Raw genomic sequence first — 14,926 nt, forward strand, 5'->3', positions numbered from 1 at the left:
GTGGGACCCACTCATTGACCATTGTGTAGTGCACATTGAACGGCTACTTGCGGATGCCTTCACTTTTGTTTGTATTGTCCTTACTACTCCTCTTTTATTTTCATTATTTCCTTGGGTTATGTCATGGTTTTTTTTTAACCCCATTTTTTTGTTTTGTATCATGGATGATGTAATTATTTATGTTCACTCAAATATCATTTTTTTTCCTGTTCAATTGTAAAACCCATCCCCACATAACTATGTATGAGATTTGTTTAAACTTGTGGGATCCGGCCAAAGTTTCACAACCCACAACTAAGAAAAATGAAAGAAGAAAAGAAAAAGGATGACCAAAGAAACCTAGCACCCAAACCGGCGGAGCCAAGAAGAAAGATTGTGTGTCTAATCTGTGGAGGCCGAAATTGGTGAGTTTGTTGCAGCTTTATCCTTGGTCTTTGCCATCACAGGTAGCGGGGAGCTGTCAGATGGAGATCTCCTTCAGCTATGGTATGAATCTCCTTCAGATGGGTGTTGTAGACTGGAGCTTTTGCTTTGGGTTTGGGAGCTTCTTCAGAAGAGAGTGAAGTGTGAACAAAAGGAAAATAGTTGGTTGTAAGGAAAAGTGAGTTTTGACTGTTGGGGGGAGTAAAGGCTGAGACGGATGAGACAAGCCTTTGTCCGTGGGGCCCAACCTGTGAGGAAAATTATAATTGTGCCATCTTAACTCAGTTTTGATAACTTGAAAACAACTTTTTTTTTTTTTTTTTGAATTCACTAACCCATAACTCAAAAATGTGAAATATGAGTGATGGAAACAAAACATGAAAACGCAGCCAAACAACTATTAGGTATGTGGGGCCCACATATTTTGAGTTAAGAGTGATGAAAACAGAGATATGAGTTATAGAAAACTCTAAATCCAAACAACCCCTTAATTATTTAATAGGATTGTAAGTGTTTTAAGAATTGGGATTACTCAACAAAGAATTAATGTTGCTTTGCACTTGTGGTTAGAAATTTGTTCATGGGTAGAAATCGATTGAAGCTATGAGATACCAAATCAAATACAGCATCAAAATTAACTCCTTGTATCTTCTCCATTTGCTTTTTTCTTACCACCCATACATAAATTTTATCATAAAACTAAAATCCATCACATCCCAAAGCAAACCTATCAACCCAAATCCATCGCAATCCAGATCCACTCATGGTGCTATCGAGCTGCTCATGGGTACGATTTGATTGCGGTGGTGCTCGTGCTTTGTCGCTATCCAGATCGCAAACCCATGCAACAGACCCCATCACTCCTAATCGTAACCTTCAGAGCAAAATTGAAGCAATCCCAACCCACCTCCATTGCTTAAAGAGAGAGCACAGATGAGAGAAACCAAAAATAGGAGAAAAGGAGAAAGAAATGAACTGAGAAATTTTGAGGTGTGGGTTTTTGAAGGGTAGAAAAGATCAGATCTGTGTTGCTTTGTATGTTTGGTTTTTGGGGATTTGGGTTGGAAAGTGATATTTGATTTACAGACCTATCTCGTTGAGGAAGAGCCAACCAAAATAAGCAAACTGAGAGATGGCCATGGAGTGGTGTTCAGCAGGTCACGAAAGTTCAAGAATTTTTTTTGTCTCTAGGAAGCATTGTTTGTTACCAAGAAAGTTGGAAAAAAAAAAAATTAATTCCTTACATTCATCCAAAAATTTTATTTAAATTTTTGTGATATGGATTTTTTAATAAAATTGTTGATGTGGCTTTTTTTAGTAACAATTAAATATTTTTTTAATTACTTTATTAGCCACATGTGTGCTAACTGTACACACTGTTTGCCACGTAAGTATTTTCCGTTATTGTGTTAACGGTAGGGACCAAATTGACTGCAAGTTGAAAATAACAGGGACTAAATTGACTGCTACCAAGATGTAGGGACCAAAATATTATTTTCGTCTATATATTCATTCATTCCCCCAATCTTGTACAAAATATTTTATTCTTCCAAATTTGTTTAAAACTTATGATGATTTATAGACTTAATAAACTTTGTTGGTTACATATTCATGATTAGGATTAGATTTTATTTTATTTTATCTTTTAAATGCCAGCTAACATTCTTTGACTAGCCTCTATTTGCACTTACTGTGGATTATATTAATCATTTTTTTTTAATAATTTCTCTTCTTTATCACAAAATTTCTTTCTGAAGCTATTATATTGGTTTTTGTGATTTTTACTTCATTTCCTCCCAGTTGGTTGTGGAAAGAATGCTTGCATCTGAAGGAATCAAAAGGGCTGAACTGAGTAGAGATGAGTTCACAAAACATGTTTGGGAGTGGAAAGAGAAGTACTAATTCTCTTATAACCTCTGTTGTTAGTTTTTCTGCTGTCTATGTTATTCAATTATGTGTGGCAAGGCTTTTGTGCTTGCATTGATGTACTACTAGTATGCCCAGTTAAGCAAAACATTTTGAGCGCATTCTCACTATGATTAATATCTTCTTTCAAGGAAGAAAATGGAGAGCTTTAGAGAGAGAGAGGGGGGGGGGGGGGGGGGGGGGGGAAGAAGAGCCACCTTACTTGCCCTGCATTCAAAAGTATAATTGTTAATTTTAATTAATATTTTGACATAGCTCTATGTGTGTGTGTGCACCTCTCATGGGACCCTTTTCTATATTTATTTTTATTAAGAATTTACAATTCTTAGGAACTCATAGTTTACAGATTTTGATTAGTTAAATTTTGTTCACAACTAGATATGTGTCTTTGTCTAGATAGAAAAGAGAATTACATGTTCTAATGAAATAAGATGTGTTCTTCCGTATCTTCCCTTCACCTATATATATATATATATATATATGTATATTTTGTTGTGATAAATAACGGAATTTTATTAATGAAAAATCTAGGTACATCGGGTGTGTACATGGATAGCAGAACATCAAACTCCTAAATTACAATGATCAATCATTTCTAAAAAATTAGAACAAGGAAAAATATTAAAGGACGAACGCCACTCTAGCAAGGTGCGGAAAAGGAGAGATTTAAGTTCTGAAATAATCCGTTCCTTCCCCTCGAAACATCTTGAGTTCCGTTCTAGCCAAATACACCATAAAACACAATGTGGTACAGCCCTCCATAAATTAATGCTCTGATGTCCACCTAAGGAACCTTGCCTACTTGAAAGTAAATCAGTAACACTTTGCGGCATAGCCCATAGAAGACCAAATAGAGTCCACACTATAGACCATAACTCTTAAGCAATAGGATAATGAAGAAGAAGATGATTCACCGATTCCCCACTCTTTTCAACATAAGTTCTCAATAGCCAGAATCTTACCTAATGCGGCAGCCCATGAGAAGAAAGCAATTCTAGGAGGGATCTTTGAACGCCACACAAGTTTTCATAGGAAAAGAGTGTTAGGAGTAGAGGAAAGGGAGAAATAGTACTCACTCACTTTAAAACTCTTATTCAATGCTGGTTCCCACCTAAGGTTGTCTTGACCTTCATCATTAAGAAGCATAGAATTGATAAGATGTAGAAAAGTGTAAAAATGTTTCAATTCCCAATCTTGGGCATCCCTAGAAAATTGAAGATCCCAGTGAAGCCTCTGGTTAGGAAAGTGCATAACATCCTCAATAGAAGACCCCTTATTACAACTAATGCTATAAAGTTTTGGAAATGCCTTTTGGAGAGTACACCCCCACACCACACATGATGCCAAAATTTAATTCTATTACCAACACCAACCTCGAAGTGAATGGATTTTGGAAAGGCTGGTCAGCCTTGTCTTATGGTACTCCAAAGACTAACACTGTAAGGATTAGAGACTCCTTTTGTACCCCAACCAGCCCGATCATTCCCATAGTTAGTCTCAATGACCCGCATGTAGAGGTGGGTTGTCTCTGCTCCGTATCTCCACGACCATTTTACCAACAAAGCTTGATTGAAAATTCTCAAATTTCTAATGCCCAAACTGCCGGATTGCAAGGTTGTACAAACTTGGGCCCACTTAACTAGATGAAATTTAGGGGACTCATCTATCACACTCCATAAAAAATTCCTCCGAGGCCTCTCAATATGGTTAGCAATATCCACGGGAATAGGGAAGAGTGATGGGAAATAAGTTGGCAAACTTGAGAGAGTGCTTTTAATTAAAGTAATCTTACCTCCCTTTAATAAATATATCACCTCCAACTAGCTAATATTCACTTCATTTTTTCTAGAATAGAGTTCCAAATCGCCCTATCCTTGAATTTAGCACCCAAAGGATGTCCCAAGTATGTCATTAGACACCTCTATAATTGGAACTAACTCTGACTTGGCCAGGTTAATGTGCAGCCTCGGCACCGCTTCAAATGAGGATAAAATCTCCTGAAAATTATCAATCTAACTAGTAGAAGCATCACAAAAAATTAAAGTGTCATTCACAAAGAGAATATGGGACATCATCAGGGGATTATTAGTCTTAGTACCAACAGTGAAACCAGAGATGCGTCTAGCCAGAACTGCACCATCCAACATGCGCCTTAAAGCCTACATAACAATAGCAAATAAGAGCAGGGAGAGAGGATCACCTTGGTGTAGCTCCCTAGAGCTCCTTAAGAAATCCTTAGAGGTTCCATTTATCATAATTGAAAATCTCACCGTGGATATACAAAACATAATCGACTTTCTCCATTTCTTAGAGACTCCACAGCGCTGCAACATATATATAAGAAAGTCCCAACTTACATGATCAAAAGCTTTCTCCACATCTAACTTACATAAAACACCTTGTATCCTTGCCTTGAGCCTACTATCCAAACGCTCATTAGCAATTAAAACAGAACCTAGGATTTGCCTATCCTGGAGATTTATTGCCTTTACAACCTTGGATGACACCATATACTTCATCTTCCTCAAAAGGTCTATCTAACCAAACAACCTCCTCCTAGAAATTGAAGAGAATTCCACTTCATCTAGCACAAGCATTTGACCCTCATTCTCAGAGTATAATTGTTTGTAGAAATGAGAGACGCATGCTGATATGGAATTTGGATCCCATCACAACTCACCATCCACCAAAAGATTGTTTATGGGATTAAACCTTCTGTGGGAGTTTGCTGTTCTATGAAAGAACTTAGTGTTTCTGTCCCCCTCTTGGATCCAGAGGGCCCTAGATATTTGTCTCCAATCTCAACCATAAGAGTTACCTTTTTAAGCTCAACGAGGAGTTGTTATTTTTCCAAATTCTCATCATTGGTTAGAGGACGGCTATCTTCCATCAAATCTAATTCTTCAAGATCCTTCCATAACTTGTTCGTCTTATCCTCCACATTGCCAAATTCTTCCTCATTCCATTATTTCAAATCTAGCTTCAAAACTTTCAATTTGCTAGCAATCCAAAAGCTAGGGGAACCTTGAAAATGATAGGACTCCCACCAGGTTCTCACTTTCTCCACAAAACCCTCGGCCTTCAACCAAATATTCTTAAAGTGAAAAGGGTGGTTGCCCTAGTGAAAATTTTCCCCTTCTAAAAGAACTAGAAAGTGGTTTGAGAGTAGCCTATGCAGTCTTTTTTGACAATTGTTAGGAAAGTGCTCTTCCAAATCTAAAGATAGAAGAAACCTGTCAAGCCTAGACTGTGAAGCCACCTCTCTAGAATTAGACCAAGTGAAAGTACCCCTTCCAATGGTAAATCTATAAGAATGTGTATAGAAATGAAATCTGAAAATTCAAGCATGGCAAATGAGAAGGAATCTACACCAAGCCCCTCTGAAGGAAATCACAGTACATTAAATTCACTACCAATGCACCAAGGCACATTCCACCAACTATGAATACCAGCCAACTTTTCCCAAAGCAATCGTCGGTCACGATCAGAATTTGGTCCATAAAAACTAGTGAAAGCTCATACAAATTGATCTATCACATTCTTAAATTTGCATGAAACATAAAATCTTTCCACTGCTTCACTAATGTTTTCCACCATCCTTCTATCCCACATCACCAAAACAACCCCTGAAGCACCAATAGAGCCCAAATATAGGCAATTCAAATGTTGACAACCCCACAAGCTCTATATCTCCCTCCTTGTTATCAATTCCATTTTTGTTTCCTAAATACAAATATTTTTAGCACCCCAACTCCTGATCATATTCTGAATTCGAAGTCTTTTGTCATGATCGTTCAACCCCCTAACATTCCAATAGATAATTTTCAGATTCATTGATGCCCCACTAAATCCCGTTACCCACTTGAACTTCTTGACAAAGCATATATCTTCTCAAGATTCCAAGAATTTAGCAGGCTTTTCAATCCCTGATACCCTCTAGAACATGTCTTAGCCTCTTTCTTCTGAGAGCATTCTCCCTGCATTTTAGTTTTCTTCCTAGCCTTCAAAGCTAAAAAAAATCCTAGTAATTTCTGCTTCAAAGCTTTCCAAGGAGATTCCCACAAATTTTCTAAAAGCTTTAATTCGTTTTTCAACCCTTGGTGATAATTGCGTGGAAGCACCCACCACCTCTATAAGTGGAACATGTAGGTTGGCCATGGTCAAAGGTCGCACAACTAGAGGTTCTTTGATCTTTTCACAGTTTACAAGACCCCCCATTAGAGTCCCACTGCTCACAATTCGACCTTGATACTACGGAAACATTGTCCAGAGCACCATCACATTCATCTACCCAACTAACAATATTCCCTTCTTCCTTGAAAGTGTTGTTACCCTGTCCCTTAGCTCCCTCAAGATTAGAAAAATCTGACATGCTCCCAAGTGAGTGGTAGTGATTGAGGGATAGCTATTTGCCTCCCACCACGAAGCTCCAAAACCCATTTTTTGGAATTACCCCAAGTGTGCTCCAGATCCTTAATGAAATTCTTAATTGAGGAGCGAGGCTCAACATGACCATCTTTAGAGGTATCTAGCATCGGAGCCATAGGTAAATCGGTCGACACAAATCCCATCTCTAAAGAATCGGGCTGGGAACTCATGTGATCCGAGACCATAGCACTGGTCAGTGCATAAGTACTTGACTAAGAAGGGAGAGTGATGTCATTGTTGGTCAATGGTGGAAGGAAGATTGGTGCCCAACTCAGACCCAATCTCCAAAGAATTGAACCGTGGCCTTATGAGATCTGAGGTTGTAGAATCGGTCACCGGATAAGAGCTCAAATGAAATGGAGGATTGCTCTCGTCATTGGTGGTCAATTGTGGAGGAGTGGGGATGGTCATTGTTGGTGGGGAGATATCGATTTCGGTCATTGGTGGAGAAGTGGTGCCATTAATGATGGTGGATGTTGGAGGTGTAGCGGTGCCATTACTGGTTGTGGTCCTCGGTGGATGAGAAGTGCCACGCTGTTGAGAGATGGGTGGGCTTTGGGCTTAGGTTTGGGGGTCCAGTTTTGGTCATTCCCATTTTGGCCCTTGAAGAAATAAGGTTTTGCAATATTGTCATCAACTTTTACTTATCAAAAAATGAAAAGAAATAAGGTTTTGTGTTGGGCCTCATCCCATTGTTATTTTGATTGGAGCCCACATCTTTAATATTAGAAGAAACAACAGCCCACTGCCCCTCATTGCCATGCTCCACACGTAAAAGATGTCTAGAGTCAGCAACTCTCTTTTGGCAATGACATTAATATTAGACAAGATATTGGCCCCAAACTGTGCCACATCCTTCCCAGAATAATTCTTGCCTTGATCACAGTGGGAATTGAAGATTTCAAATTTTGAAAGACCGTAACTTTCTCCTTTCCATTATTTATTGCACGACCATGATTTTGATGTTCGTCAGCCACCACCACTTCAGCCTTTGGTGCACTCTGTATTCTATGTAATGGTTCCTGACTGGTAAGAGAAGCTGGTTTTAAGGTTTTCCTCAGATTGAGGCCTAAGCCTTGCCAGCCACTACCCATCCTTCCCTCAGGTACCACTATGTTGCCCTACTGTCAAAGATGAAGAAGTTCAGAAACCATTAAAAACGTGCCATGGGCCAAGGTTCAATAATTCTATACCAATGGAAATTTGGTTTTTGGGACTTGGGCTTCCAAATTATTTAGCCTTTCATGGGAGTATGTACATTTTGAGTACACTATGTCTGCTGGCTTGATTACGTGTTACCATTTAGTTTGTGATAATTTGAGTTGTGATTCAATTTTTCTTCTACTATTGTTTTTGATTTTAAATTCATTAGATTTATTATATGTCAGGTATGGTGGAACCATCACAAATCAGATTAGGAGACTTGGTGCTTCCTGTGATTGGACTAGAGAACACTTCACCCTTGATGAACAGCTAAGTCGTAAGGCAGTTTGCTATTGAGTAGAACTCTAGCCAATATAGAAAGTGTCTAAGAGAGTTTATGATGATGTTATTGATATGTTGTTATGGAAGATATTTTATATGTGAATTATTAAGTGATATTGCATGGTGTTTGATTTTTTCTCGGTGATGCATAATTTTTCGTATTTGTCTAGTGTACATTAGATGCCTCTGAATGTGTCTTTCATTAATGATTGCATTTATTGCTCAGAGATGCAAACTAGCCTAAATATTCTTTGCAGTGTAATATGTACTGAGACGCAGACGTTTTACCTTTTGTAGGAGCTGTAATTGAGGCCTTTGTCAGGCTTCACGAGAAAGGCTTAATCTATCAAGGTATTACACTTGTAGCCCTAGATTTCCATGAACTTTCCTTGGGGGTGTGGGGTGTTTTTAGTAAGCTAACGGCATTGTGAAATCTGAAAAAAATTAATGGTTTTGGATATTAGTCATCATAAATCATGCTGTATATTTAGTTAGCTAGTACCATGATAATTTTGACTTTTTTTGTATAAGAGAGAAATTGGTCCAAAATGTTGTGCAGGAATGCCAACTAGGGCCCTGAACCTTTGTTTCAGTAGAATCACTAATACCCTCTCCATATTTGAGCGTCCATGATTTTTTTTTTCTTCGATTACCTCCTCTATGCTCCTTGAATGAAGTAGTCAACTCACTCCATCCATTTGCCATTACAATTAATATGCCACATTGTCACAAGTTATAAAGTTTCCTTTTTGCACTGTTATATTAAATAATGTAATAAAAGAATAGAATGCAGGGAAAAAAGAAAAGGAAAACTAAGGGTTTGTTTGGTTAGGGGGATAGAAAACGGCGGGGATGGAAAATTGGGAGGATAGAAAATGGTAGGATGGAAAAGTGGGGTGATGGAAAAGTGGGGTGATAGAAAATATGTCAGTTTTCTTTCATATGTGTTTGGCTGGGGGTGGAAAAGTGGAGTGGAAAACTCTTTTGTTTGGTTGAAAAGAAAAATGAAGATATAAAATGGTGTTTGTATGTTAGGAACCTAGTGGTTCCTAATGGGAATGGATGAGAATTGTAGGGAAATTAACTTAATTTAATGTAATCACCCTCCATAGAGATATATTAAGAGAGAGACGAAATGCACTAAGCAATCAATTGGATTATTCTTCAATGAATGGAAATGTGATTACAAGTAGGTATTTATAGAAACATAAAACTATTCTGTTGGCTCACATTACCTTATCCTAATGGTTCTATTATTCTCCATGTGCATTAATAATTCCAACATGTGTTAAACATGCTTGGAATTGTAACTAACCAACTAACTAACTAACAAAATGCCTAACTAACTAAATGCAACATTACACCAATTATTATCTATATATTTATAGGGTTCCTAACATTTCCCTCTCCCTTAAAACACTTTGTGGCCACCAGGTGTTGTTCTGGTTGGCATCTTTATCAAAGAAGATCTTCCAATGGACCAATACTTTAGTGACATTTTGATCACCATAATCATGCACTTCTCTTTGACAAGCGGTCCCATGCACATGAAGGTTACTTCTTCGTAGATCTTCAAACTTCGCTTAAATTCTTGAGTCTTTAATGGTTCTTCAATCTTTAAGGTCTCATTGGTTCTTTAGACCTTGGAATGTTCTTGAATCCTCAAGACCTCATTTGATTCTAGAACCATTAAAATTGGGGGCGCTCGCATCTTTGATTCTTGGATCACCAACACTTGGATTGCTGATTCTTGAATCATGGACTTTTGAGTGGGAGTCTCCATTGGTGCATCAAGAATTGGTTTTTGGTCCACCGACATGAAATTTACTGGCTCTTGCATCTTAGATTCTTGGGTGGTAGTCTCCATTGATGCATCTAGTATTGGTGATCGAAATTGATCTTGTAGGGCGCATATGAAATGCGCCCAATTTGTGCATAAACCCAATGCCTCCACATCTTGGAACCATTCTCGTGCTTCTTCTTCCATGTAATAAGAGGCAATAGAAACCATGCGATGTGGTGATGTGTTTTCTAGAGCAAAGAATTCATAGAGCTTGACAAGCCATCGAAAAGTTTCTCCCATTGAAAAGGTTTTCCACCTTTGAAATACAACTCCATGAAAGCTTGATGAGTTGCAATGGATTTGGTCATCTCAAGATTGACGGCTTTGATACCACTTGTTAGGAACTTAGTGGTTCATAATGGGGATGGATGGGAATTATAGGGGAATGTATGAGAATTGGAAGGAAATTGACTAAATTCGAGGTAGTCACGCTCTATAGAGAAATATTAAGAGAGAGAGGATATGCACTAAAAATCAATTGGTTTATTCTTCAATGAATGGAAATGTGATTACAAGTAGGTATTTATAGAACCATGAGACTATTCTATTGGTCCACATGGCCTTATCCTAATGGTTCTAAGCGCTCTATGGGGAGTAATTCAAGATGGGAGAAGTAACTCCCTTACTTTTTTTGGTCTTTAAGGGTTTTGATTTTATTTTTGGAACTATCACTTATCTCACAATTGTAGGATGATAACCAATTGTTGATACTGATACACAAATTGTTATTAGAAGTCAAGTGGACTCATGTTATGTTTATATTATTCAGGGTCTTATATGGTAAACTGGTCTCCAAGTTTGCAGACTGCAGTTTCAGATTTGGTAAGTTTTTGGTTTCATGTTGTTTACTTATTTTATTTATATCTCACTGTTCAAAATGAGCATTGAACCTTTTCCTTTTGTGCATAGGAAGTAGAATATTCTGAAGAATCTGGTACTCTTTATTATATCAAGTATCGTGTTGCTGGAGGTTCAAGGTAGTTACCAGACAATCTTTTCTAATCTTTTGTTGAAGATGTGTTCCAATTATATATGAAGCATGTACTTGCTGTTAAGTAAGCAATTTTTCATTCATGCATACTGTAGTTTTTTTAATATAATTTTTCTTACCTATCAAATATATATATATATATATCAATTATTTTTGGAGAGGTTCAACTATCAATTATTTGGGTTAAATTTACTGGCATGAGAACTTTGTGTATGTAAAAGTCATGATAAGTAGGATTGCTTATGTATGAAAAGATTACACCTGCTTGAATTGTAAACACCAACATTTTGAAAACCTTTGAACTAGGAAATAGTGTTGGAAAGTTGATGACATGTAGGAAATGGTCTTCTTTTTGTGGACTCATGAATCTGCAGTTTATTAGGTTGATGGCTGATTGGTGTATTTCTTTTGTACATTTCATGTACTAAGTGATAAAGAATCTCAATATTTTATAATTATATTCTCAATAATAATCTCTCTTCTCACAACCCCCTCCCTCTTACCCCACACCCCCCCAAAAAGAAAAGAAAAAGGAAAATGAAAATAGGAAATAAAAGAAAATTCTTGATGGTGATAATCTTGAGATTTCGAAACTTGTTTATGTTTCCTTTGTCTTTTTGATAATTCAATCAATCCTTTAGAATAGATTATTATTAGAAGATATAATTAATGTCATTTATATTTAGCACTTGAATCCTTTGGACATCTTTCAATATGGTCAGATAAACATTACCTTGTATGGATTATTGTGCAATATTACTTCATGTATGCTATATTTGTTATACATCCTAAACAGTTCTTTGTCTCTGATGTATACTTCTTGTATACTTAGGTGACATTTTTTTTCTCATATTAAATATATCTTTCATTACTTATCAAAAACAAAAAAAAAAAAAAAAAATATTGTTATACATCCTAAACAAGCTGTGTTTTATATGTTTGCACAGACTGTTTAGTAGAAGCTATGCTGTGTATTCATATGTTAACTTTTATTTGTCTTTTAGGAGTGACTATTTGACAATAGCAACAACACGTCCTGAAACTTTATTTGGTGATGTAGCTATTGCAGTGCATCCAAAGGTAGGGTAATTTGCTAACTGTGCAAGCTCGCACTTTTAGTTTAAAGGAATGAGCCCAGTGCTTGGAATTTATGCTTTGTTTATATTATTGCCATCATGGTTTTAAATTGTCTACATTAAGGTGAAGAAAGTAAGATGCCATTAGTCATGTTCATACTTATTCTGAATGTTATGACAACAAGGTTTAATTCAAATGGCACTTTCTCTACTTGGTGAATGGTGATGTCATGAGTTCAAAACCCATTGGATGTATGTGTTAATTACATTGATAGTTCATTTAGAAGGAAGTAGTTGAAAAGGACTGGGATTTCATTTTTTTGTTTAAAATAAAGTGACAATTCTTCTATTTATGAAATTTACGGTTGAATTTAACCTTTATTAATCTGTGGATTTGAAATGATTTTGTGTAGATGTTATTTTAAATCTAACATCATAAGTGCTTTTGTTAGAGAAAAATCCTCAAAACTCAAAGCCATCACATATATTCATTTAAAGCAATTTATGCTATCAATTGTGCTTCAAACTTTGATTTTAAATCCTCAAATCCAAATGTAACAACCTAAAAGATTTTTTCAATTGTTCAGTATGTTGAATTCAGGTTATCTAGAAAGATGGGAATAATTTACAGTGCATTAGAAACATATAAATTTTTGGAATTAGCAATGAAATTACCAGAAAAAGTATGACTCTTATGGTCTTATTTCAATGGAATGTTGCAAATATGGTCTTAAAAATGACAGTGAAATCACCATTGATTTTTTTTTTTATGTCAACCACCTTTTTTAATGTAATTTTTTTTTTCACTTGAAATAATATTTTTCATGCTTTTTCATCTTTTTTATATGAACAAAAAGTTATATTTGAATGTGTATAATGTGTATACTTAAATTTCTTTGAATATGACATAATAGCAATAATTCTGAAATAAAATGCTAGACCCATTCTTTAGGAGTGTGTTCCACTGCAGTGGGAAAACGAAAATGTCTTTACAAATGACATCAGCAACTATGTTTGGAAAATTGACATTGACTCTAAGTCATGCACTCCCTATATTTCCTGCCCCCCCTTCTTTTTCTGGTACTTTTTCCATCCTATAGATAGTTTCACAAGACTTTTATATTTGTTTACTTTTGCAGGATGATCGGTATTCTAAGTATGTAGGTATGATGGCAATTGTGCCTATGACATATGGCCGTCACATCCCTATCATCTCTGACAGGGTAAAAAGCATCTTGATGATATTTATTTAAGTATTCCATTTTTAGCTTGTTTTATTGGTGGTATGATGTTAAGTGCTCCTGGTGCTTAAAATTTCATTTGGTCTATGCACTGTACTGCAATAGTAGTTTTGAGGACAAATTTTGAAGCAGAACAATGGAATTGATAAATAATTAGATGCTTCATGGCATGGTGCTTGGGCCTTTGTTCTTTTTGACAATAAATTTCAGCTTTTGTGGGAGTTTATTTGTCTACAAACTGTCCCTGACCTAGGTTTAGTCTGCTTTTAAGCCTTTTCACCTTCTTATTGTTGTTAATACATTTGTCCACAATAGTTTGGTAGTGCTTTTCATTAATTTGGTGTACAGTTGATGACTGTTTGCTGATGTTCACACGTCTTAAATTCTTATCAAGTAAGGCGTGCTCTATGCTCATCCTTTCATGGAGCAAGCTTGATTGACACTGGGCTGACTGGCCTAGGTGTTTGAAAATATTATTTTCCTCAAAAAAATTGTGACATGTTTATCACATTGGATTTTGAACCTGTCCATGATTGGCTAGTTATTAAAATTTTAATTCATAAAAATAGCTTTTTTACTTGTTATCCAATTTGTAATGCATAAAATAGCTCAACACCTTGACTATTGATGCCTACCTGGTCTCACAAGTCATTATTGCCTTTTGGGCCATTAGCCTTGTAGCTCAACTGGCACCTCCTAGTGTTTTCAATGGGGACGTCTAAGGTTCAAATCCCTTCACCCCTAATTATTGCATTATCAAAAACAAGTCATAATTGCCTTTTGGGATCTTTTTTGGTTCCTAGAAAATGAATATGTTGTAAGTTTATCAAATTTTACAAAACAAATATATTTTTCTGAACTTTTTTTATAATTGGCTCCTGATTAATTGATGAGGATCAGTGGCCAACTCCAATTTAGTTAGGATCAGATTAGTTGAGTTGATGTATTTTCTTAATTTTCTGATTTGTCATTTTAAAGCTTATTTCATATAATTCCTGGATTGTAATCCATCTTCTGGATTTATTTCTAAATCTGACAGCATGTTGACAAAGATTTTGGAACTGGTGTGTTGAAGATAAGCCCTGGACATGATCATAATGATTATCTTCTTGCTAGAAAGCTTGGTCTCCCAATACTTAACATAATGAACAAGGATGGGACACTTAACAAGGTTGCGGGCTTGTACTGGTAAACTTTGCTTTTATTTTGTTATTGAACAGTATTTTGGAGAAACCTTTCTATATTGCACCTAATATATGGCATTGACACCTATGATAATAGTGGCCTTGATCGGTTTGAGGCCCGGAAGAAACTATGGGCAGAACTGGAGGAGACAGGCTTAGCTGTAAAACAGGAAGCGCACACCCTGCGAGTTCCCAGATCTCAACGTGGTGGAGAAGTGAGATAATACTGTATTTCACTTTTTTGTTTTTGAAAATTTGATACAGGTAACAGTTAACTATTTCTTTGGGGATTTGCTCTCTCTCTCTCTCTCTCTCTCCCCCCTCCCCCC

The 14,926-nt window shown here is 36.4% G+C and overlaps 1 protein-coding gene across 2 annotated transcripts in view; it reads left to right on the forward strand.

Annotated features, from left to right (window-relative positions):
- The window catches only part of LOC112040548 (valine--tRNA ligase, chloroplastic/mitochondrial 2), a 74,200-nt gene that overhangs the window by 4,769 nt on the left and 54,505 nt on the right, over positions 1-14,926 (forward strand). The window contains exons 5-13 of one of the 2 annotated variants that reach the window (XM_024073433.2): positions 2,224-2,318; positions 8,166-8,257; positions 8,560-8,613; positions 10,875-10,927; positions 11,015-11,082; positions 12,101-12,176; positions 13,312-13,395; positions 14,453-14,601; positions 14,695-14,812. In XM_024073433.2, coding sequence (XP_023929201.1) covers positions 2,224-2,318; positions 8,166-8,257; positions 8,560-8,613; positions 10,875-10,927; positions 11,015-11,082; positions 12,101-12,176; positions 13,312-13,395; positions 14,453-14,601; positions 14,695-14,812 — 789 coding nt within the window. The remainder of the gene's footprint in view (positions 1-2,223; positions 2,319-8,165; positions 8,258-8,559; positions 8,614-10,874; positions 10,928-11,014; positions 11,083-12,100; positions 12,177-13,311; positions 13,396-14,452; positions 14,602-14,694; positions 14,813-14,926) is intronic. The other variant, XM_024073448.2, reaches the window with a different exon arrangement.

This window comes from Quercus suber, unplaced genomic scaffold (genome assembly GCF_002906115.3).
Source record: "Quercus suber isolate HL8 unplaced genomic scaffold, Cork oak 2.0 scaffold_5, whole genome shotgun sequence".
Classification (NCBI taxonomy): Eukaryota; Viridiplantae; Streptophyta; class Magnoliopsida; order Fagales; family Fagaceae; genus Quercus; species Quercus suber.